We start from the raw sequence: 25,722 nt of genomic DNA on the forward strand, positions 1-25,722 counted from the left end.
TGCTTTGCTGTCTACTAGACCACTCTCCTTCTACTTTCTCTCTTCTTCTTCTTCTTCTTCTTCTTCTTTTTCTCTTTCTCTCTTCTCCTTTACCACTAACCTCTACAATCAATTAAGCCCTAGAATCTAGAATGATTAATTTATATGGAGGAGTAATTTTGATTCACTTATCTGGCACATCTCACATTAGTCTCTGTTCAGTCTTTATTTATATATTACAAGAGCTGGTCTAGTTTTAAAGTGGTCTAGTTTAGTCTCTGTCCACTCATTATTTTTCATAAGCTTTTCTACTAGCTATGTCAACCTTTCTTAGTCTTTGTTAGTAACTCCTGATTTTGTCTACTGCTAGTTTATATATATACGTGAGGACACTTGAATATGTTTAGATTTCCAACTAAGAAAGACTTAAATGAAGATTGCAGCACTTTTATTGATTGACCAAGACTTTTTATAGATTGCAGTGGTCATGTTTAGTCTTTATCTATTACAGTAGATGGTCTATCATGAAAGAGTAGGTGAAAGGATAACAGCAGTTTTATTGATTGGCCAAGACTTTTTATAGACTGCAGTCGTCATGTTTAGTCTTTATCTATTGCAGTAGATGGTCTATCATGAAAGAGTAGGTGAAAGGATACTTTCGTTACATTTTCCAACTTGGTCAGAATCTTTCTATCTAGAGAAGACCAATCTTTCAATTTTCCAACTTGGTCAGAATCTTTGAGTTTGGGTTAGGTTCGTTTCACCCCATTAAAAAATGTTAAAAGAATAGAAGGCAATACTATGTTTTAGAGAAAAGAGATGGATCCAACGGTAACATTCCCAGTAAAATAAATAAAAGGATACTTTCTTTACTTTGTGTCACGATGTTTACTGGGGAAGGTATCTTTGCCATTTTAAATAACAATAGAGAACCAGCCTGCCAGGTTGTCTTCTTCTAGAGAAGGCCAATCTTTCAATTTTCCAACTTGGCGGGGCAACATGCTATATACATTAATATTTTCAAGTTCAGAGTTGTGTTTTCCTCATAATTGGTCGGGATAGTTTGGGGTCGACTTGTTTATTTATCAAGTTAGAAATGAATACCTCCACTCAGAACCTTTGAGTAAGGTAGCATTGAATTGAGCCAAGCCCGAACCTGGCTATGTTTGAGCCGAGTTTGATTTAAATATTTTGAAGTTGAACTCGAGCTGAGCCTAGCCTCGAACCTAAAATTGTAATTGAGTTCGAGCCCAATAATTTTAACCGAGTTCAAGTTCGATTTTGAGCTCGAGTTTGGGCCGAGTTTGAGCTCCAACCAACATTTAAAACTTTGCATAAAATACAAGCCAAATAAATTATATGTAAATTATGCATACATTTTACATAAAATTTGGCATAACTTCTACTTAATATTGGGCCTAACCTCTGTATATTAACCCCGCATAAAATTATCTATATACTATGCATAAAATTATTCATAAAACTGCATAATTATGCTAAACAACTCTAGTTTTGTCCATTTGTACTCAATCATATCATTTTGATTCAAGGGAACTAGATTATCGTGACAGAGAAAAAGTTTAAGAAAAATTATTTTGGATGACTTAATCATATGCCCATTTTCGTTTTTTTTCGGAGCAGGAGGGTCTAGAGGCGGCTACGAGGAGCTATCGTCGGGGATGGCATCTGCGACGAAGGCGGCGGCGGCGGTGAAGGTAGCAGCTACCGAGATGACACGAGGGTAGGGGAGTCAGTGACAAAGGCGGCTGAAGTGCAGCTGTCGATGGCGATAGAGGCGGCCATAGCAGCAAAAGGGAGGGACTCGATAGTGATATGGATAGGTGATAGCAGACGAGGGGAGGAAGAAATAGAAGTTGAACTTGAAGAGTCGAAGTCGACTCCCACTCCCGCCTCCCGGGCCCTCGTTAAGTTAACGAGCCGGCTTGTAAGCTTTCAAACCGAACCATGGTTCGGTCAAACTCAGCTAGTTAACTCCAACAAGCTTCCAGATAAATTGAATCGAACTGAGCCGAGCTCGAGCTGCTCGCGAACCGGCTTTGTTCGATGCCACCCTTACCTTTTAGTTTGGGTTAGGTTCGGCTAAAAAATGTTAAAAGAATAGAAAAAAGAGATGGATCCAAGGCTAACATTGCAAGTAAAAACAGTAAATGCTTCATACAAACAAAAGATTAAGTCAAATACATTTTATTACATAAAGAAATGAAGCTTCAAAACCCTTTTAAGGAGGTCGAAAATAGGCAAAGGCAGAGAAGAATGTCTGCGTCGCGGTAAGAAAAAGGAGGACAATGGCTGCAACAACAGAAATAATTGCCCAAGGGTTACCAAAGTAATCATTTATCAGATTTGCCTTCCATATATTGAACTTATCCTGACAGTATTTGTTTAGTTCTTCGCATACGCTCGGAAGTAAATCGTTTTCGTGTTCAACATAGAAAATGTTGGTGCTCAACCCATTGAAAACGGAAGCTACTTCTTCCTCTGATCCCAACGTTTGTTCAAGAATTCCGAGGCGATTGAGTATCTCAACATCCTCTGCTGTGTTAATGATGAAGTCCATGAAAATCCCGTAACCGGTGAAATATGCTCCAACGTTTGGATGACATTGCTCCCAAGCAATCAGGTTCCGTAATAGAACTTCAGTGTAGTTATCAACATGTGAATATGGGATCTCCAGGACACCTCTATGGAAGGTAATATTTGAGAATCCAATAGTTTTCTTCTTCTTGAGCTTTATTCCAGCATCTCGGAGTCTTCTTGCACAAGGAATTGGTGATATGGTGCGTGGCTGTTTTGATGGAGAAGGGATAGAGATCGGAAATTCAAGACAGTGTGAGAGAAATGAACTTTTCGATCCTTGTTGTTTGAGGAAGTAGTTGGGTGGAAGGAGATGATAGTGAACTAAATGAAGTAAATGGTGGATCTGATCGGAAGGCATTGGATCAACCTGCTGGTTGAACTGAAAAAACTCCTTGAAGAAATGAAGGGAAAGATCCGTTAAGGAGGGGTAGAGAGAATGATCGAGGTCTAGCATATCGTAAATTTTTTGAAGGGCAAAGAAAGGAATTTGACTCTGAACGAGGAGCATGTCCGTGCACAATTCATGCAATGCAGTGGAACAAGATAGATCCACTTGTGGAGTCAGTTTGCCTTCAAAAAATAAGAGTAGCACATCAAGTATGTGGCAACAACTCAATACCAAAGCAATGAAACACTTGAAGTCTACCCTGATTTCTACGAGGTAACACTTTCTTATTCTCTCTCTCATTTGTTCCATAGCCGAGAGGTAATCCTCAAAAGTGTTTTTACCATCGCGGGAGAGGATTGATTGCATATGTGCTAACATGTGAAGATTACTCAAGCTCGACCTTGGATAGAATTTATCGAAGTTCATGACGATTCCAAAGTACTGATACCGATCATTGTAGATCTTTGGTTTGAGCTTGTAAATTCGCTTTGGGACGGAGTAGATGGTGGTGGTTGAATTCCGAACAAATAATTGTCGGAACCCAGATTTGAAGTCATCTAGAAGTTGCCTATCGAAGCCTTCAATTCCTTCTGCCCCAGAGTTTGGGGCCATTGAAGTGCTGCTCTCCTCCATTTTTTCTGCCATAAACATGAAAATGAGAAAATGAGTACCCTCTATGCTTTTATTCTGGTTCATGATGAAACTCAGAAGAGAATATCGATGTAAAGTGATAAGAGGAACCCAGATTTAAAATCATCCAAGAGTGGCTAGTCGAAACCTTCTATTTCTTTTGGAGGATCTCCAGGGTCTTCAGAAGGATCTCCATGGTCCACAATGTGTGAGCTGCCATCGTCTTTGGCCGTTGAATAGCTGCCTTGTTTCATGTTTTCTTTCAACAAAATTTATATATCATTTCAATTCAAAGGGACAGGCAGACATAAAAACCGAATCGAAAGCAGAGAGAGAATTTCTTATCTAACTGACAAGACAATTCCATTAACCCATTTGCGAAATGAGAAAATGAGAGTAACCTGTGAGCGGATTTCCAAGAAGTTCGAACGGATTTTTATCAAGTTCGGACTAAGAAGATGTTGATAAGCCGGTTCTGAACGCTCCAACCACCATTGCAGAAGTCTGTAACTTGATGGAGCAGATCGTTCCTCATGGGTTTATATACAAACAACAAACGGAAGCGAAGAAACCAATGACCCTCTTTTTCTTTCTATCTGAGAGTTTGAATATTTTACTCCTATCATTGAGGTCCATTCATGCGAGGCTCAAAAGTTTCTGCTCATAAGCCGGTTCTGAACGCTCCAATCACAGTTGCAAGAGCAAAAACTGAGTCAACCACTGCAGAAGTAATACCTTTGCTTCACTGTCTACTAGACCACTCTCCTTCTACTTTCTCTCTTCTTCTTCTTCTTCTTCTTCTTCTTTTTCTCTTTCTCTCTTCTCCTTTACCACTAACCTCTACAATCAATTAAGCCCTAGAATCTAGAATGATTAATTTATATGGAGGAGTAATTTTGATTCACTTATCTGGCACATCTCACATTAGTCTCTGTTCAGTCTTTATTTATATATTACAAGAGCTGGTCTAGTTTTAAAGTGGTCTAGTTTAGTCTCTGTCCACTCATTATTTTTCATAAGCTTTTCTACTAGCTATGTCAACCTTTCTTAGTCTTTGTTAGTAACTCCTGATTTTGTCTACTGCTAGTTTATATATATACGTGAGGACACTTGAATATGTTTAGATTTCCAACTAAGAAAGACTTAAATGAAGATTGCAGCACTTTTATTGATTGACCAAGACTTTTTATAGATTGCAGTGGTCATGTTTAGTCTTTAACTATTGCAGTAGATGGTCTATCATGAAAGAGTAGGTGAAAGGATAATTTCGTTACATTTTCCAACTTGGTCAGAATCTTTCTATCTAGAGAAGACCAATCTTTCAATTTTCCAACTTGGTCAGAATCTTTGAGTTTGGGTTAGGTTCGTTTCACCCCATTAAAAAATGTTAAAAGAATAGAAGGCAATACTATGTTTTAGAGAAAAGAGATGGATCCAACGGTAACATTCCCAGTAAAATAAATAAAAGGATACTTTCTTTACTTTGTGTCACGATGTTTACTGGGGAAGGTATCTTTGCCATTTTAAATAACAATAGAGAACCAGCCTGCCAGGTTGTCTTCTTCTAGAGAAGGCCAATCTTTCAATTTTCCAACTTGGCGGGGCAACATGCTATATACATTAATATTTTCAAGTTCAGAGTTGTGTTTTCCTCATAATTGGTCGGGATAGTTTGGGGTCGACTTGTTTATTTATCAAGTTAGAAATGAATACCTCCACTCAGAACCTTTGAGTAGGGTAACATTGAATCGAGCCAAGCCCGAACCTGGCTATGTTTGAGCCGAGTTTGATTTAAATATTTTGAAGTTGAACTCGAGCTGAGCCTAGCCTTGAACCTAAAATTGTAATTGAGCTCGAGCCCAATAATTTTAACCGAGTTCGAGTTCGATTTCGAGCTCGAGTTTGAGCCGAGTTTGAGCTCCAACCAACATTTAAAACTTTGCATAAAATACAAGCCAAATAAATTATATGTAAAATTATGCATACATTTTACATAAAATTTGGCATAACCTCTACTTAATATTGGGCCTAACCTCCGTATATTAACCCCACATAAAATTATTTATATACTATGCATAAAATTATTCATAAAACTGCATAATTATGCTAAGCAACTCTAGTTTTGTCCATTTGTACTCAATCATATCATTTTGATTCAAGGGAACCAGATTATCGAGACAGAGAAAAAGTTTAAGAAAAATTATTTTGGATGACTTAATCATATGCCCATTTTCGTTTTTTTTCGGAGCAGGAGGGTCTAGTGGCGGCTACGAGGAGCTATCGTCGGGGATGACATCTGCGACGAAGGCGGCGGCGGTGAAGGTAGCGGCTACCGAGATGACACGAGGGTAGGGGAGTCTGTGACAAAGGCGGCCGAAGTGCAGCTGTCGATGGCGATAGAGGCGGCCATAGCAGCGAAAGGGAGGGACTCGACAGTGATATGGATAGGTGATAGCAGACGAGGGGAGGAAGAAATAGAAGTTGAACTCGAAGAATCGAAGTCGACTCCCACTCCCGCCTCCCGGGCCCTCGTTAAGTTAACGAGCCGGCTTGTAAGCTTTCAAACCGAACCATGGTTCAGTCAAACTGAGCTAGTTAACTCCAACGAGCCTCATATGGATCTTAAACTTGGTTGGAGATCCAGATAAATCGAATCGAACCGAGCCGAGCTCGAGCTGCTCGCGAACCGGCTTTGTTCGATGCCACCGTTACCTTTTAGTTTGGGTTAGGTTCGGCTAAAAAAAGTTAAAAGAATAGAGAAAAGAGATGGATCCAAGGCTAACATTGCAAGTAAAAAAAGTAAATGCTTCATACAAACAAACGATTAAGTCAAATACATTTTATTACATAAAGAAATGAAGCTTCAAAACCCTTTTAAGGAGGTCGAAAATAGGCAAAGGCAGAGAAGAATGTCTGCGTCGCGGTGAGAAAAAGGAGGACGATGGCTGCAACAACAGAAATAATTGCCCAAGGGTTACCAAAGTAATCATTTATCAGATTTGCCTTCCATATATTGAACTTATCCTGACAGTATTTGTTTAGTTCTTCGCATACGCTCGGAAGTAAATCGTTTTCGTGTTCAACATAGAAAATGTTGGTGCTCAACCCATTGAAAACTGAAGCTACTTCTTCCTCTGATCCCAACGTTTGTTCAAGAATTCCGAGGCGATTGAGTATCTCAACATCCTCTGCTGTGTTAATGATGAAGTCCATGAAAATCCCGTAACCGGTGAAATATGCTCCAACGTTTGGATGGCATTGCTCCCAAGCAATCAGGTTCCGTAATAGAACTTCAGTGTAGTTATCAACATGTAAATATGGGATCTCCAGAACACCTCTATGGAAGGTAATATTTGAGAATCCAATAGTTTTCTTCTTCTTGAGCTTTATTCCAGCATCTCGGAGTCTTCTAGCACAAGGAATTGGTGATATGGTGCGTGGCTGTTTTGATGGAGAAGGGATAGAGATTGGAAATTCAAGACAGCGTGAGAGAAATGAACTTTTCGATCCTTGTTGTTTGAGGAAGTAGTTGGGTGGAAGGAGATGATAGTGAACTAAATGAAGTAAATGGTGGATCTGATCGGAAGGCATTGGATCAACCAGCTGGTTGAACTGAAAAAACTCCTTGAAGAAATGAAGGGAAAGGTCCATTAAAAAAGGGTAGACAGAATGATCGAGGTCTAGCATATTGTAAATTTTTTGAAGGGCAAAGAAAGAAATTTGACTCTGAACGAGGAGCATGTCCGTGCGCAATTCATGCAATGCAGTGGAACAACGTTGATCCACTTGTGGCGTCAGTTTGCCTTCAAAAAATAAGAGTAGCACATCAAGTATGTGGCAACAACTCAATACCAAAGCAATCAAACACTTGAAGTCTACCCTGATTTCTCCGAGGTAACACTCGCTTATTCTGTCTCTCATTTGTTCCATAGCCGAGAGGTAATCCTCAAAAGTGTTTTTACCATTGCGGGAGAGGATTGATTGCATATGTGCTAACATGTGAAGAGTACTCAAGCTCGACCTTGGATAGAATTCATCGAAGTCCATGACGATTCCAAAGTACTGAAACCGATCATCATAGATCTTTGGTTTGAGCTTGTATATACGTTCTGGAACGGCGTAGATGGTGGTGGTTGGGTCTCGAACAAACAATGGTCGGAACCCAGATTTGAAGTCATCTAGAAGTTGCCTATCGAAACCTTCAATTCCTTCTGCCCCAGAGTTTGAGGTCATTGAAGTGCTGCTCTCCTCCATTTTTTCTGCCATAAACATGAAAATGAGAAAATGAGTACCCTCTATGCTTTTATTCTGGTTCATGATGAAACACAGAAGAGAATATCGATGTAAAGTGATAAGAGGAACCCAGATTTAAAATCATCCAAGAGTGGCTAGTGGAAACCTTCTATTTCTTTTGGAGGATCTCCAGGGTCTTCAGAAGGATCTCCATGGTCCGCAATGTGTGAGCTGCCATCGTCTTTGGCCGTTGAATAGCTGCCTCGTTTCATGTTTTCTGCCATAGAAATTTATATATCATTTCAATTCAAAGGGACAGGCAGACATAAAAACCGAATCGAAAGCTAAGAGGGAATTTCTTATCTAACTGACAAGACAATTCCATTAACCCATTTGCGAAATGAGAAAATGAGAGTAACCTGTGAGCGGATTTCCAAGAAGTTCAAACGGATTTTTATCAAGTTCGGACTAAGAAGATGTTGATAAGCCAGTTCTGAACGCTCCAACCACCATTGCAGAAGTCTGTAACTTGATGGAGCAGATCGTTCCTCATGGGTTTATATACAAACACCAATGACCCTCTTTTTCTTTCTATCTGAGAGTTTGAATATTTTACTCCTATCATTGAGGTCCATTCATGCGAGGCAAAAGTTTCTGCTCATAAGCCGGTTCTGAACGCTCCAATCACAGTTGCAAGAGCAAAAACTGAGTCAACCACTGCAGAAGTAAAAACAGCAGGAAAGGGCAAAACAAAAAAAATGTTCACCACCGGGAAAGGAGATCCTCTACCCCTTACAATAGAAATTCAAAAATTCTAAATGTCAGATCCATATCCAGAAGCTTTGCCTCTCCATATCTTGTAAGTGACCTACTAACTTCTTCAACAAAAAACTAATGTCAACCTTTCTTAGTCTTTGTTACTAACTCCTGCTTTTGTCTACTGCTAGTTTATATATATATACGTGAGAACACTTGAATACGTTTAGATTTCCAACTAAGACAGACTTAAATGGAGATTGAAGCAGTTTTATTGATTGACCAAGACTTTTTATAGATTGCAGTGGTAATGTTTAGTCTTTATCTATTCCTGTAGATGGTCTATCATGGAAGAGTAGGTGAAAGGATACTTTTGTGTCACGATAAAAAAAAAATGTTGACCGAGGAAGGTATCTTTGCCATTTTAAATAACAACAGAGAACCAGCCGACAAGGTTGTCTTCTTCAAGAAGACCAATCTTTCAATTTTCCAATTTGGCAGAACAACTTGCTATATATATTAATCTTCTCAAGTTCAGAGTTGTGTTATCGTCATAATTGCTCGGGATAGCTTGGAGTTCGTTTCACCCCATTAAAAAATGTTAAAAGAATAGAAGGCAATACTATGTTTTAGAGAAAAGAGATGGATCCAACGGTAACATTCCCAGTAAAATAAATAAAACGATACTTTCTTTACTTTGTGTCACGATGTTTACTGGGGAAGGTATCTTTGCCATTTTAAATAACAATAGAGAACCAGCCTATCAGCTTGTCTTCTTCTAGAGAAGACCAATCTTTCAATTTTCCAACTTGGCAGGCCAACTTGCTATATATATTAATATTTTCAAGTTCAGAGTTGTGTTTTCCTCATAATTGGTCGGGATAGCTTGGGGTCGACTTGTTTATTTATCAGGTTAGAAATGAATACCTCCACTCAAAATCTTTGAGTAGGGGTGGCATTGAATCGAGTCGAGCCCGAACCTGTCTATGTTTGAGCCGAGTTTGATTTAAATATTTTGAACTCGAGCTCAAGCCGAGCCTAGGCTCGAACCTAAAATTTTAATCGAGCTCGAGCCCAATAATTTTAACCGACTTCTAGCTCGAGCTTGAGCTGAGTTCGAGCTCCAACCTACATTTAAAACTTTGCATAAAATACAAGTCAAATAAATTATATGTAAAATTATGCATACATTTTACATAAAATTGGGCATAACCTCTACTTAAATCGAGGCTATTAGACATCAACTTTTAGTGAAATTCTCATTATCACTAACTATTTTTTGGAATGATAATTATCAAATTTTTATTTTCATTTATTTTCTTCTCTAGGGGTTGCAAAGGGACCGTCCAAGTTTTATGGACAAAGCAACAAAATGGAAGAGAAAAGGTTAAAATAAGACAAATTTAAAGCGTGAACAAGTTTGAGTTTCGATTCTTAGCATTCAAGAGGCAAAGAGGTTTTTCAAGAACGTAAAAGAAACCTTACTTGTTGGCAACTTGAACAAATGTGGACAAGATAAATTTTGAAAACAAGGTCGAAAGCAGCCAAAGTGAAACACCACAAAAGGAAGGACATAAAACAAATATAAAGGTTTGAGCATGACTCTATGAATTTATGTGGTTGAGATCACTCATAAGCCTAAAATAATTTTTTTTTTTTTACCAATTTTTTCCTTATAATTTTCTATAATTTATTAAGAATCCTAATTTTTTATTCAATGCAAAGAGTAATTTTATCTCCTGAACAAACATCATAAATTACAGGGCACAAAGTAGCCTTATCTGTGTAACTAAAGAACTGGATTATGCTTGGAAGATATAATTCTAGGAAAGAATCATAAGAGTAAGTGATTCTTTTTTTTTTCTATCTTCTGTACAAATTTCAGAGTGGTTTGAATTCAAAATGTCGTTTTCTAGCTTTTTATTTCAAGTCTGTAAATTCAATCGCCGTAGTTTAATATTTTATTAGCTCAGCAATCAACATCTTTTTATTTTTTTCTTTAAAAATTATATGCAACTGTATATCCGATTCTAGTTTTTCCACAATCTTTCCATGAAGGTTCTTGCTCTTCTTATTTTTGTTGTTTCAATTGATTAATCAAGACAAGGGATTCCATGCTTTGCAGAATCTATAAGAAGGAAACCTCTCTCATGCATGGAACACATAGGAAACCAAAAATCCATATATGATAATATATAGGACCATGATTGTAAAGAAGTTAAAATGGCATATTACCTTGAAGTGGCTCCATTGGTAGGCAATTAATTATATAAGTCGTTGTGGCAAAAGCCTCAATCCAAAATTCAGTGCGGATTTTACTATGAAAATAATTTGTTTATTAGAAAGATTAGTTTGGGCAGTTTTTGAGTATGAGGTCCTGCAAATTTTTGACCAATCTGTTTTCCACTTGTGAACTGTGAAATTGATCCATTTGAGTGGCTGGTGAGTGGGACCACTCTGAAGAGCCCCAAGCATAGGATGGTGGTCACCTGGTTCCCCTCACTCCCCAATGCCATGAAGCTGAATTTTGATAACAGCAACAAGGGATCTCCTTTTCCATTGAGGTTTGGAGATATATTCAGAAATTCTAAAGGTATAGTAATTGTTAAGTACAACTTGGATGTTTTAGCAGCAGAAGCCCATGCCTTACTTCATGGAATTTGCATAGCGATTGGCCTATCAGTGCTGCCCCATATTGGAGGGAGACTCAAAGTTAGTTCAAAATCTATTATGCCTTGGAAGTTACTTCATAGGTGGAAGGAGTTCTTGATATTGCTCAACACCTCTATATTCCCTGTGATCACACCCTTAGATCCGCTCACAGAGATGCAGATAAGATTGCTAATGATGGGGTCTCCATGAAAGAAGTGGAGTTACTTGGATGGTTGATGAGGAAACATGAGATTTATTATCTGTGTGGCGTACTGATCTATGGTTTTATGGGTTTGATTGTTTAGTTGAGTAGCTTTGTATTTTTTCGTCTATGTTATCTTTCGCCCTCCATGGTTTGCGGGAGATGCCTTGTATAAATTCTTCATCTCTTGAATTTGATCTTACCATTAAATAAAAAATGGGAGTTGGACCAATAACTGTTAAAGGATTTGGGTGCTCTTGTTCTTAACCGTAAAAAAGACACTTATTATCGTCTTCTTATTAGCTGGAGGGGTCATTTTTTGGAGAAGTGCAAAATAATATTTCATTGCTACTTCTACCACAGAAGTAGAATTTGTTGCATGTTTTGAAACGTCATCACAGGCTATATGGTTGAGGAGTTTTATTTTAGGGCATAAATTGTTGACACAATTTATAAGCCATTGAGGATTTACTACGATAATTCTACATCTGTGTTTTTGACCAAGAACAAAAAGAGCAGAAGTCAAAACAAACAAAGTGGTTGTGGAACACATCAGCATCGGATATATGATTGTTGATCCATTGACAAAAGGTCTATCACACGTTACTTAGAAGGGACATGTTAAACATATGAGACCCAGTTTTATTATGTAATTTTATGTAATTGAGATTCCCTTTATGTTTGTATTGTAATTTGTCAAATGAAAAAAAAGCTCCATTAAATTTATTTTTGTCTTCTCTTATTTATTTGTATACATAAAGTTTAGAGAATAACAATGTTAGATTATCCTGAATGAGCGTTTGGAAGTTCATTCATAAAGATATGTATCACATAAGGTTCTCATTCAAAGGAGTCAGTTGCATTGTAATGCGTAAAAGGTAATACATGCTCCTAAGGATTTACCGTCACAATTCATGTAATTTAATCTTATTTGTTTGGGTATAAGTATATTATATATATGGAAAATATTTTTGGAGATGTATCAATATTCAATGGTATATATTAAATATGTGAATGGGTCAAGTGGGAGAATGTTAGACATGTTAAAAGAAACTGATCCATTATTGAGGAGTGGCTTCCTTGGATGTAAGTGGCAATGAACAGTTGTAAATGCTTAGCAGTTACAATCTCTGCTCTTTTGATGGGAAAAGAGGAGTTTAAGGTTACGGGATCTAGTTTAACAGAGGGCATGTGTGTTTTTTCCATCAACAAGCCTCTGAATAGATGAGTTGTTCTCCAATCTCTAGAAATCGATTGCCATAGCAAGAGGTATGTCTTTCTGGTTTACAGTTTTATGAATTTCATCGTGTTTAGAAATTCATTTGAAGATTACATACTAATCTATGGTTATCTAGGTTTGATTGTTTTGTTGGGTAGCTTTGTATTTTTTTGTCTATGTTAGCTTTCGTCCTCCATGGTTTGCAGGAGCTACCTTATATAACTTCTTCCTCTCTTAAATTTGATCTTGCCATTAAATAAAAAATGGGAATTGGACCAATAACTATTGAAAATTTAATATCGATCAGGCCGATCCCTCTTATATTCATGTTGCGCCTTCACTATTGCAATAATAATTATCAAAGGATTCTGATGCTCTTGTACTTAAACACAAAAAGACACTTAATATCACAAAAGAAGAAGAAGAGAAAAATACATTTTATTGTAAAAAAAAACAACCTTTTAACGTGGGTGAAAGTAGACATAGACAAAGAAGATTGTCTGCGTAATGGTAAGAATAACGACAAATAAAGTTGTTGCAACAGGAATGGCGGTCCATGGATTACCAAAGTAATTATTTATTAGATTGGCCCTCACAATATTAATCGGATTCGGGCGGTAGTCATTGAGTTTTCTGCACACAATGGGAAGGAAATCATTCTCATCTCCATTATAAAAAACATTAGTGCTCAACCCATTGAAAATGGAAGCTACCTGTTCCTCTGATCCCAGAGTTTGTTCAAGTATTCCATGGCGATTGAGTATCTCGATATCCTCTGCCGTGTTAATGATGAAGTCCATGAAGATGGCATAGCTGGTGAAATATGCTCCAACTCTGGGATGACATTGCTCCCAAGCAATCATGTTCCTTAGTAGAATTTCAGTGTGGTTGTCTATATGTAAATATGGGATTTCTAGGACATCTCCCTCAAAGATTATGTTTGAGAGTCCAATAGTTTGGTTTTTCTTAAACTGTATCCCAGCGTCTAGGAGTCTTCTAACTGAAGGAATAGGGTGTATGATGAGCGGCTGTCGACGAATTGGGCGTGAAGGAATATAACTCCTCGTTTCAACGGTAAGGAAATGGTAGTGGACTAAATGAAGCAAATGGTGGGTAGATTCAGATGTCATTGGATCAACCGGCTTGTTGAAATCTAAAAACTCCTTAAAGAAAATAAGACAAAGCTCTACTAAGGAAGGATAGAGAGAATGATCAAGGTCTAGAATGCAATATATTTTTTGAAGGGCAAAGAAAGGAACTTGACTCTGAACAAGGAGCATGTCCATGCACAAGTCTTGCAACCCAGTGGAACACAGTTGGTCCACTTGTGGTGTCAGCTCGCCTTTAAAGAACAAAAGTAGCACATCAAGTATGTGGCAACAGCTCAATACCAAAGCAATCAGGCACTTGAAGTCTACCTTGGTTTCGACGAGGTAGCACTCTCTTATTTGGTCTCTTACTTCATTCATCGCGAAAAGGTAATCCTTAAAAGTCTTGCTCCGGTTTTGAGGGAGGATTGAATGCATATGAGATAACAAATGCCGGTCCTCCAACTCTGGCCTCGGATATAATTCATCCAAGGTGATTCCAAAGTACTGATATCGATAATTATAGGCCTCCGGTTTGACCTCTCTTATACATCTTGGGACGGTGTAGATGGTGGTGGTTGGATTCCTAACAAACAAAGGTCGGAATCCAGATTCATAGTCCGCTAGAAGTTTCAATTCGAAACCTTCTATTTCGTCCATGTATCCTGTCTGCCAAACGAAATTTGTTTTTGATTGCAGAAGGGACGTAAAAACTAAATAGAAAGCTATGAAAATAAGAACAGGCCAAGTATGGGAGAAGAGGTTCAGAAACGAATTATGTTTGAGCTATTGGCACTGAAAGGAAAAATAGGAAAACTGGAGAGAAGAAATAGAGAACCTCTTGTGTCAACGAGAAGCTGCAATCAACAATGCAGAAGAGAGTGCTCTGATGGAGCAAATTGTCTCGAAACGGGTCTATAAATAATCACAGACGATTTGATACAATTCATCCAAGTCTATATTGGTGATTCCAAAGTACTGATACCGATTGTTATAGGCCTCCGGTATGACCTATCTAACACGTCTTGAGACGGTGTAGATGGTGGTGGTTGGATTTCTATAATTTTCTTTCTTGCGGTCCAATTGCAGGCTCTTGCTCCTGTGTTTCCATTTGATTAAGGACAAGTTGAAGTGGTGATTTGGGACTTAGATCAACAGATGCTTTGGTTGGTTGAATATTTAATAAATTGTTCTTGAGGTCCAATCGCAGGTTCTTGCTAAAACTTCAAAGGTGTTATTGAAATGTCAATGTTGATAGGTGCATCCAAACTAGAAGTTGTTATCGATATTTTTAGTAAATATAAGTTGGTAATATGAACTAATAAAATATGACCACTAATCCAGTCTTTCGCCATTAAAAAAGACCAGTGATGCAATGTTCATCCAAAACTTTACCATCAAGGTGGTAAGCCTACTTGCTATACTTTTTAGGAATTTTTATTATTTTTAAAACCGTGTTTTTATATTTTAAATTTAGATAACAGCTAGAAAAATACCCTCACTTTTCTCTAATATGGGGTTCTATAGGGTCTGTTTGGAACCCATGGAAAAGAAAATAAAAGGGCGCTGGAAAAGGGTTTTGCCAGCGAAAATTGAAATTCATTGGTAGAAATTAGCCACCAAAATTGCAAGCGAAAATTTGACTTCCGTTAGCAAAAAAATTGTTGACAAAAGTCTTTTTTGTTATCGTGTCATGACCCTCTAAAAATGAGATGTTCTCATAGAGTGTCATATCTATACACTTATAGGATGGTAAAGGCTAATGTGTTTCTATTCAAATTTTCACTTAGAATCTTTAATACTAAACCTAGAACAAAATTTTCAAAGTGCACTTGCTCTTATACCATTTGTTGGGCCTTTGAAGGAATAAGCTTAGAGGGCAAGGTGAATAGGTTTATTTAATTGTTTAGTATTTTTTAACTTCTTTTGATTATTTTCTTCGATGCTTTTCATAAATGTTTATAAACTTGTATAATTTGATTGTGCAATAAAATTATTTTAAAAATTCAAGCATAAAATATTCGGATTGGTTTTTCAAATGGGGGAAAATGCACAAATAAACTCAATTGAATAATTTAATTAAAATTATAGCCCATGAGTAATAATTTGAACTTTAATGAACGGTATCAAAGTGGAATACCATTAGTTCAGTGTAGTCGACCAAGTATAATCAATGGGTCAAATTAAAAGTATGTAAATACTTAGATTTTTAAATTTTTGTCCCAAAGTTCTTATACTTATGCAAAAGACCACTTAAAATCAAATGCTAGAGTGAATTCTATGATATCAAAGTACTTAGCTGAATGAAGAAATTTTCAAATTTTGATTTCCCTTATGCTTAGGAGGAGACAAATTTTGAAAAATGCATGTAAAAGCTTAGAGGGCTTGGAAAATACATGGAAGAGAATTCTCAATGTTTAGGGCGAGTTTGGGCTAAATAGTAAGGTTTCCAAGTGAAAAAAAAAAACTAGTCGTTATGGCTAGAAAATGACTTTTTATCATTTAGAAAATAGGTAAAAATATGTAAAAAAATTATTAACAAATGCATTAAGTTTTTTTCTATTGAACACAAAGGGCGGTCACTTACAAATTTTGGAGACCTATAGCTCCTAAAACTGAACTTGAATGATTGAAGATTTGAATTTTTGCACAAAGTCATCTCGTTTCAAAGGGTTTGACTCATTTCTCTGTGTTCAAACCCTTATGATGTTTTTCCTTCCTCCTACCAAGGGGTCAACTCCTTTCTTATTAAATGTAGTTGACTCCTCTTGAATGTGGTCGACTCATTTTCTCTTTATACTTCAATTTTTTATTTTTGCTACTGATGAGGTCGACTCCTTGCCCTATAATCAACTCCTTTGGAGTTTGACACTTCAAGACTTAAACTCTCCAATGTGATAAATCCTTTTGCCATTTCGGCTCTTCTTGCCTCTTTTTGGGTTGGCCTTTTTTATGTCTGGCAAATGGTCTTATCAAGATATATCTTAGATAATTTTGGTTGTATCAAGATACACAACATTATTAGCCACACTTTCTTTCATACTATTGAGTAGCCAATTTATGACTAATGTGTCTTCTTTGAGTCACCTTTTGTATTTTGCATCTTCCTGAGGAGATTTGATAAGGTGATCAGCAAAATCTTTTGTCACCTTTTGATTAACTGAGCCCAAGAAAGGTAGTTTGAAACTCCTTTTAAGAGGCTTGGCAGCTATTTTAAAAAATTGTAGCTTTTCCAAGATCCAAAGAAGGAAAATGTCCATCTCCAACCACAATTTGGCCTTTTTATGACTCAAATATATTATCTCTTAGGAAAAGGAAAAAAATCTAATAGATCAAATTTGAAAAGTTCTAAAAAATGAATATTTCACTTGCTAAATTAAGCGTAGGAAAGTGATGATGGAAAGTAATTTGGGAGGAAGACACCAGCCCTGGTTTTTGTTTCCATGAGTTCAATCTCTTCCAAAAGAATAATGTTGAGTAGCTTTCAAACAAGGCCGACCTGCCTATTTCAACTCAAATTCAGATAGGCACTTCTTTTCGGACTCTCTCTGCCAATATTTTGAGACTCACATGAATGACCCGCAACGATAGGAGTAAATTATTTTCAGTCTCAGATCGACAGAAGAAGAGGGTTTTTGGTTAGGAACGATCTGCCCCATCACAGTCGTCTCCACATGTTCTTGTTCCGAACTTCATAGAAATCAGTCGCTTTAAAAATGGTAATCACCGATTTTGTGTTTGATTACCTTTAAAAAGTTTTATTAATAACACAACAATCTTATCCACGCAGGGAACCGTTCGAGAGAGGCTGAAAGGGATTGTAATCTGCTCCACCATGGAAAGAGACTCTTCTGCTACAGCTGATCGGAGCTTCTCCTAGAGACGAGGTTCAGTTTCTCTTTCAAAGTTCCTCACCTTCGCTGCTTTTTTTCTTTCAGTGATCTGCAGGGGAGAATTTCTGGGGAAAGAGAAGAATGAGCAACCGGAGGGGAGATGCCAGCAATTCTGCAGCAGATCCCCAAGACCCTTTAAATGAAATACAAAATTTCAGTGGGGAAGAATTAGATGACATCAAATCACAGTTGAAACCACAGTTTGCTCGGAAACCTACCACCACCCTTTACGTTGCTCCTCCAAATATTTACAGAGTCAAAAGGGAGCCTTACGACTGTGTCTTTCAGTACTTTGGAATCAACGTCGACTACGATGTTCTTTACCCAAAGCAGGGTCGGAAGGATCAACACATCTATTCACATATGCAGTCGATCCTCTCCAGAAATCCAAACAACACTTTCGAAAGTTACCTCCTGGCGATGAATGCGATGAAAGAGGAGATTACGCTGTGCCATCTGGGAACCATTACCATGGATTTGAATCATTTGATCGTTCTTTTGTTAGGTTGCAGCCAGTTACTCGACTGCATGCTATTAGTCTATGAAGGCAAGATGACGCCGGATGTGGACGGCCTTTGCTCCGCTTCCCTGCAAGAGTTAAGGAGGGACATGCTCCTGGTTGGCAATCAGGTTCCTTTCTTTGCCCTTCAAAAAATGTATGACATGCTAGAGCTCGATAAACTTCAATATCCTTCCTTGGTAGAGCTTTGCCTTGGCTTCTTTGAAAATTTCATCGAGATTAACAGGCAAAAACCTCTAATGGAGTCTGCGACAGTCCACCATCTACTTCATTTGGTTCACTACCATCTCATTCCAGAGAAGAGCTCCTCTAAGCCTCGGAAATTGATGAAAGACTTCTTCAACAATGTAAAGTCTCTTTTCCCTTCAAATCCACCACATCAACTTCCAACATCTGCTTCACGACCAGCTATCAGACAAAAGATGGTAGAACCTATTCCTTCTGCTAGAAGACTTCAAGATGCTGGAATAAAGTTCCGAAAAAATTACAGTCCTGGGTTCTCTGATATAACCTTTTACAGAGGTGTCTTAGAAATCCCGTATTTATTCATTGACAAGAGGACTGAATCACTGCTAAGAAACTTGGTCCTCTGGGAGCAAAGTTACCTGACCGTTGGATCATATTTCACCAGCTATGCCATCTTCATGGATTACCTCATCAACACCAAAGAAGATGTCGAGATACTCAATGAAAGTGGGATAATTGAACAAACTCTGGGATCTGAAGAGGAGGTTGCCTCTATTTTCAATGGTTTGGGCTTGAACATTGCTTATCTTGGAGATGACAATGACTTCCTACCTCACCTGTGCAAAGAAGTGAATAAATATTGCAGGAGTAAGTTTTACATGTGGAGGTCAAAGCTAATGGCTGATTATTTCAGCAATCCTTGGACAGTTATCTCTTTTATAGCAGCATTCTACCTCCTAGTTCTTACCACTATACAAACCTTTTTTTCTGCTTATGCTTATTACAGACCTCCTTAGAGGTTGTTCTTTTGAACTTCTTAGCTGTTTCTTTCTTTTGCAATTTCACATTGTAATATTTGTGTTTGAATCTTCCGTCGTCTAATTCAATCGAACTTTGTACATAATTATCACTTTTTTATGGGCACAAGATGCAGTGGGTTCCTCCTCTGCACCACAAGACCTAAAGATTCATCCATGTCCAGTTCTTCCCTGCCCACCCCATCAGGCAGTTCCCAATCGAAGCAGTAGAGAAGGTTAGCCAACGCAAGCTCCACAATCACCATCCCAAAAGATATCCCCGGGCATCCCCGCCGTCCGGCGCCGAACGGAATGAACTCGAAAACCTGCCCTCTGTAATCGATGGAACTGTTCTCGAATCTCTCTGACATGAACTCTTCTGGGTTCTGCCAGGACTTCGGGTCCCGTCCGATGGCGAAGGCATTAACGATGACTGTTGTTTTGGGTGGGATGTCATAGCCAGCGATCTCACTGTGGTGTATGGTTTCTCTAGGGATTAATAATGGGGCAGGAGGGTGCAGTCTCAGGGTCTCCTTGATCACCGCTTTGAGGAATTCAAGTCTGTGAAGTTCACCTTCTTCAACCTGTTGTTTCCCCTGGACCACTGTTCGCACTTCTTTCTGGACTTTTCGCATTGCTGTCGGATTCCTCATAAGCTCCGACATGGCCCATTCCAGAGCCGCCGCGCTGGTATCTGTTCCAGCGAACAAAACATTCTTGCCAAAGGGGATAAAATGGAATTAAAACAAGAAGATAATGAACACCCATCTCGATCTAATTCAGAAAATAAAAATTGAGAAATCTCACCAGGAGTAAGCCTTTAATTTCTTCTCGAACGAGACAACGATCTTTCTGCAGTCTGAGCAACGCATCGATGAAGTCTTCCTTTTCTGGGCTCGGTCCATCAAGGTGCTCTTGTATGATTGTCTCCAAGAAAGAATCGAGGTCAGCACAGTTCTTCGTGAGCCGGCCGAAAAGTCCAGTTAGCACATCAATCCAACCCAGTTGTGGTAAGTAATCAGTGAAGAAGAAAGTACTCGTCAGAAGCCGTGTCTCGTTAAAAGCACTTTGCATCTTAATCTTGCAGTCTTGGTCTCTTCCTTGATAGCTCTTCCCATACGCAGCTCTGTGAACTATGTTGTTTCCATGAGTGAACAATATCTCACTCAAATCAACAGCTTTCTTCGGGGAAGCGCCGGACATGGAAATTTTCTGGATCATTTCTGCAACTTCTGCGTTCCGGATGGAACTGAAGGACTCTACTCTTTTAACACTAAACAGTTCTAAGATGGAGATCTTACGAAGTTCCCTCCAACGAGGTCCATAGGGCGCAAAGGCTAAGTCTTGATTGTTATAAGTGACCATTGTCTGAGAGAGGAAAGAGGGTCTGCTGCAGAAATGAAGATCATGAGATTTCATCACCTCCCTTGCCATGTCTGCAGATGAAACAACTACGACAGGACGTCGACCAAGTTTCAGGTACACGAGGGAGCCATATTTCTTGGAGAGTGACCACAGAGATCGATGGCTCACCTCCCTTAGCTCGTGTAGAACTCCAAGAATGGGAAGCTGGGATGGACCTGGTGGGAGTCTGTGCACTCTCTTTCTACTGTTTCTGTTTAATAAAACAAAAACTGAAAGAAGAAGAAGAAGAAAAAGAAAGAAGAACATATAGACAGCCATTGCACTGCACTCAAGTGATCCAAGCAACTGCCTCCTGGATCTCTTATTTATGATACCAAAGCTGCCAAAGCAATCTAGGAGATCCCATCTCGAAGCCAATAGTAAGACTTAAAATTTTCTGAACCATGTCTAAATATGAGACGGAAGAGCCACCATTCTCTTCAAGATTCTAGAGATGCCACTCAGAAGATGTTATAATGTAAAACTCATAGTGAATATGACATACTTGACTGTTTCTGATGCAGAAATGAAGCTGCTAAGAAGAAGTTGAGGACAAGGAGGACCAACTAAAGGGTTAAAAACCAGAGGAAGAGCACAAATGAAGTCAATTGGGTTGCACTCATCTTGTCTATTCAGAAAGTGTTTCACACTTCAATTGTCACATCATAATTGAGAATTTGTGATATAATGTGGACTATGCAAACACAAACTACCACATCCTTCAATGGTCACAGTTTTAGTTTGTGGTCTAGATTGCTTCTAGTCCATTATTGGTTATAAATGCCATACAAAGTCTAGGTTACTTTTTACCTTCGCCTTTAACAATTTATCTAGACTTGAAATTTGATTTTTAAAGATTATGGGGCTAGCATACTTCTATCCCATCAGAATGAGTTATATGGGATGCATACACTGGGGAGGGATTAGTCTCATTGACTCTCTCTAAGAGATAAGGTGGGACTAGCTCTATGCTGGCTTTGTGGGACTAGTAAATAACCAAATTCCATGTCCATGCAAAACTAGTAGGTGAGAGCTACTACACAATGGAGTCATGATTTTATCTAAATATACAAGTAAAACTTCAAGAAAAACATCAAAAGAGTCTTCTCTCTCCAGCTTTGCCCTTCCCTCCTTCAATTGACAAGGAGAGGGCAAGGAGGGCAAGAGCTTCTCCCCCTACTGATTCCAAATGCAGGGGGGACAAGCCCCTCCCTATTTCCCATTCTGTGAGTGCAACATGACTAACAAGTCAGGTCAGTCAATTCATCAACTGAAGCTGTTAATTCAATCCAGTCAGCCAAGTTTTAACTCATCTCCATGTAAGCATCAAATACTAAAGTTAATATCACAGCCCGATCAACTTTCATTTTACACATCCAAGACCAAATACAGAAAAGTCTTTACCTTTTCAGTAATGCTGGATACAACAAATATAAAAACACGCAAAACGAGTTGATACATAGTTTTCTGGCATCAGACTCGGAAGAATTCTTCAAGACAAAAACTTATATTCCAAATGGTCTGAAGTACAAAAAGGAAAATCGCTCCACAAGAAGATGCAGATATCACCTTCTTCTAAAACTTTCAACTCGCTGCTTAGACTGGTTCAATTTCTTGACAACAGGTTCAAATCCCCAATATGAAGTATCTGACCATAAATTCAGCAAAAGATTAACTTAAGATAGAATTGCCACAGATCTAAAAAGCAATAATAACCACGTCTCAACTGATAAGCAAAACAATAATGAGATCAAGCCTTCATTTGGCCAGAGCTCCATTAGGGTAACTCAAGCATTATTTTTAGAGAAATACATTTTTATTTAGAATACTCCAAACATTGGTTTCCTAGTTTACAAAATAGAATGGAGTAAAAATAATCTAGTAGGGTAAAAAAATGCATACATTAGAGATCTCAATACTAACTTTGTTAAAGAAATGGCACAATTAAACATTTGAGTCACACATCAAAAGAAAACCTTGAAAATGCATTCAAAGCACATGCATTTTCAAATAATTATCCAAAATGTACCTACACTAAACTGGGAAATGTGCATCATCACCATAAATCAGTCATCACTATTATTATCAGAGCCTATCCCAACAAATGATGGATGGGATTTTGGCATTTGGGCGACCATTTGTGAGCACTATTATGAGTTTGATCAGTTTCAAGTCTTTCCTTACCATTCAAAGCATATCATTTTAATCTTCCTATATTTTTTGGGGCTTAACACCCCGGTAAAGATGACAGTTGACAGCCATCACACGCCTTTTATCATGCATTATAACACGTGTAAATCTAATTAGAAAATGCATAGGCAACAAATTTTAATAGAACTAAAAGAATACAATCCAAAGAACGCTTCAATCTAAACCACCTAATGGACATTATCGAAAAGAAATGATGACGAAAACTGAGAAGGAATGTGAAAAAAGAAAAAATATGTAACCTAATCAAAGAAACAGAAAATCATCAATGGGATCATGAATCAGTGAAGCCAAACCCTAAACAACCCAATAAAATAAATAAAAGAACCCATATGTTGTGACGAAGATGAGAATCAAAATTTCCAACACTAATATGTTATATCATCTGTCACATAAACCAAGAAATTCATCACAGATTACAAAAAAAGAAAATACAGAAGAATAGACACTTACAATACTCAAAATTTTGGAGTATAATCAGTGCCCTGAACAACACCTGCTAGTACTCGCTCCATCTCCACTACAATCAGAATCCTTCTCACAATGACCATGCTCATCCAGTTTATTCTTCTTACTATTATCGTGGTCATCATCATCGTCACTGTTGTCCTCATCAAACTGCTTTTGCTTGTGAAAAATGCAACATTTCTTGGAACTTTTTCTCTGTAGGAACTCATTATCAACTGTGCCTTCCTTCCAAGATACTTTCTTCTTCAACCGCCTAGAGAGGCGGAGAGTCAGAGACTGCTGAGGCAGGTGGTTCTGAGCTGAGGAAGAGAAGGAAGAGTCATCGAGGGTAAGAACAGTGGTTGCGGTGGTGCTGGACATGGTCCGCATCAAAGATCTCTCCATTCTTGGTGTTTTCTTTGTCCAAGACAAATGAAAATTTACCGAGATTTTGATACGTGGAGTATGCAGGCGATTGAAGTCAATATACTCGCTACAACTGAAAAGAGAATATCAATGATCTCAACATTGAAAACAAAAACAAAAAAATTATGAAGAGCAAAGGAACCCAAATAACCATAATTAGAACAAGCATTCTGCACAATTTAGACCAGGAAATCTTTTTCTTTATCATGTAAAATCTCAAGCTATTATAGAAAAATGAATTAAATTCCATAATTCCTGGAATTGACCATAGGAAACAACATCTTGAAAATTAGAGCAAATCTCCTATACAAAGTAAATGATGAAACTAATATGCATCAAGGACAAAGCAATGAATTTAAAGCACTGATTCACTCATATTAACATTCAGTTCAATCTAAAGCACTGAATTCCGAGGTCAATCTTTGTAAGATATGCTGAAATAGAACTTCCCTCATCAACTAAAGGATTCTCCAAAATATCCATCACTAACAACTGCATAACAGAAGCATATCCTGTGCACTAAGAGAAATAACATACCGGATAATACTGCAACAGAAACACGTAATTAGTGAGTTAAACTACAACATAAAGCTCGAGACATTCCAACAGAGTAAAGTTTATGATCAGGCTTTCTCTTATATTTCCTGATAATTAACCTTATAATCACTTTGCATGGCATAAGAGTAATTGGGAGTTTTCTTATCAGTTTACAAGCTTGTCCAATAATATGAAAAGATGGGATGACAATGGTACAAAAGAACTGCAACCAGATGGTTACTGTCATCTTCAACTCCAAAACTTTTTGCAAGTAATGATTTACTTATTTTTGTCAAGGCTGAAGTCACCAAGAGAGTAATACAACAGGAGATAATAAAAAACTTTAAGTATTAAGAAAAAAATGTAATATATCCTTGGAAATAAAGAAAGAAGGAACTTGTCAAAAAGCTTCTTTTTTCCAGTTATCTAACGGCCAAATCACAAGCATAGAAAGGACTAACTAAGAAAGCTATTTATGCAAAATACCTTTAAGGAACTCTATAGTTATTATATATTTTCTTTTGGAAAATATATGGTCCTAAAAGTAACTACTAAGATCACCTCAGATAACATAAGACAAAACTTTCAAAGTTAACGCAATCTCTATCTTCAAAAGGTACGCATCTAAGGAATTCTGAGACTTGAGCAGGACACTTTAATTCAAAAGTAACATGAATAGGACATCAATTAGTTGTAATGCATGAATAACCAAGGAGCTACCAAACTGTAGTTTATACTGACTAACTTAACCTGCTAAAATGCTTGACCAGCATTCAACAAATTTCTGTATCCAATAAACAAGTAAACAGTAGAATAAATTTTCAGCTAACCATAGAGGATGATCTTGTTAAATATAATAGGTTTGACATTTCACCATCATTAACCATCATCAAATCCTTCTCCCAATCGCCAAATAAAGGAGAAAATACCAAAAAATGAAATGGGAAAACTTAACTTGCTGTACACTTGATCAGTAGAAAATATTTCTCGAAGCTTAAAAGTAACAAGTAAAGTCACAGCCCACCACCCAAAACAAGCAAAAGAAAGGAAACCAAAAATAATAAATTAACGACAATAAAGCCCAGAACCATTCAACTAGTCATCTAATCAATTGTATAGAGAATACAATGAAATTGTTAAATGAAAGGTAAGAGTATGCAGTATAACTTCATTAACCACAGTGAAAGTTAACGAATTCTGAGACTTGAGCAGGATACTTTATTTCAAAAGTAACATGAATAGGTCATCAATTAGCTGTAACGCATGAATAACATAAGAGCTACCGAACTGTAGTTTATACTGACTAACTTAACATGCTAAAATGCTTGACCAGCATTCAACAAATTTCTGTATCCAATAAACAACCAAACAGTAGAATAGACTTCAGCTAACCACAGAGGATGATCTTGTTAAATATAATAGGTTTGAAATTTCACCATCATTAACCATCATCAAATCCTTCTCCCAATCCCCAAATAAAGGAGAAAAGACCAAAAATGAAATGGGAAAACTTAACTTGTTGTACACTTGATCAGTAGAAAATATTTCTCGAACCTTAA

The 25,722-nt window shown here is 37.7% G+C and overlaps 6 protein-coding genes across 6 annotated transcripts; 1 reads left to right on the forward strand and 5 right to left on the reverse strand.

Annotated features, from left to right (window-relative positions):
• Positions 1-2,218: 2,218 nt before the first annotated feature.
• Positions 2,219-3,661, reverse strand: LOC137938569 (UPF0481 protein At3g47200-like). The gene has a single exon (XM_068783516.1). The coding sequence runs from the start codon at positions 3,659-3,661 to the stop codon at positions 2,219-2,221; it is 1,443 nt and encodes a 480-aa protein (XP_068639617.1).
• Positions 3,662-6,469: 2,808 nt separating this feature from the next.
• On the reverse strand, positions 6,470-8,327 carry LOC137938570 (UPF0481 protein At3g47200-like). Its single transcript, XM_068783517.1, has 3 exons — positions 8,248-8,327; positions 7,995-8,105; positions 6,470-7,854 (listed from the first exon to the last, which is right to left on the reverse strand). The coding sequence occupies exons 2-3, from the start codon at positions 8,098-8,100 to the stop codon at positions 6,470-6,472; spliced, it is 1,491 nt and encodes a 496-aa protein (XP_068639618.1). The 5' UTR covers positions 8,101-8,105; positions 8,248-8,327.
• Positions 8,328-13,118: 4,791 nt separating this feature from the next.
• LOC137938571 (UPF0481 protein At3g47200-like) lies at positions 13,119-14,405 on the reverse strand. Its single transcript, XM_068783519.1, has one exon. The coding sequence runs from the start codon at positions 14,403-14,405 to the stop codon at positions 13,119-13,121; it is 1,287 nt and encodes a 428-aa protein (XP_068639620.1).
• Positions 14,406-17,713: 3,308 nt separating this feature from the next.
• Positions 17,714-19,276, forward strand: LOC137939179 (UPF0481 protein At3g47200-like). The gene has a single exon (XM_068784392.1). It carries the CDS (start codon positions 17,720-17,722, stop codon positions 19,139-19,141), a length of 1,422 nt encoding a protein of 473 aa, XP_068640493.1. The 5' UTR covers positions 17,714-17,719; the 3' UTR covers positions 19,142-19,276.
• Positions 18,878-20,824, reverse strand: LOC137938572 (cytochrome P450 71A1-like). Its single transcript, XM_068783520.1, has 2 exons — positions 19,949-20,824; positions 18,878-19,857 (listed from the first exon to the last, which is right to left on the reverse strand). The coding sequence occupies exons 1-2, from the start codon at positions 20,822-20,824 to the stop codon at positions 19,252-19,254; spliced, it is 1,482 nt and encodes a 493-aa protein (XP_068639621.1). The 3' UTR covers positions 18,878-19,251.
• Positions 20,825-23,134: 2,310 nt separating this feature from the next.
• Positions 23,135-23,605, reverse strand: LOC137938573 (protein phosphatase 1 regulatory subunit INH3). The gene is made up of 2 exons (XM_068783521.1): positions 23,250-23,605; positions 23,135-23,138 (listed from the first exon to the last, which is right to left on the reverse strand). The coding sequence occupies exons 1-2, from the start codon at positions 23,603-23,605 to the stop codon at positions 23,135-23,137; spliced, it is 360 nt and encodes a 119-aa protein (XP_068639622.1).
• Positions 23,606-25,722: the final 2,117 nt, after the last annotated feature.

The sequence above is a fragment of the Aristolochia californica genome, unplaced genomic scaffold (assembly GCF_029961685.1).
Source record: "Aristolochia californica isolate CCGP_79_NKW_82.1479 unplaced genomic scaffold, dmAriCali1.0.hap1 SCAF_8, whole genome shotgun sequence".
Taxonomy (NCBI): Eukaryota; Viridiplantae; Streptophyta; class Magnoliopsida; order Piperales; family Aristolochiaceae; genus Aristolochia; species Aristolochia californica.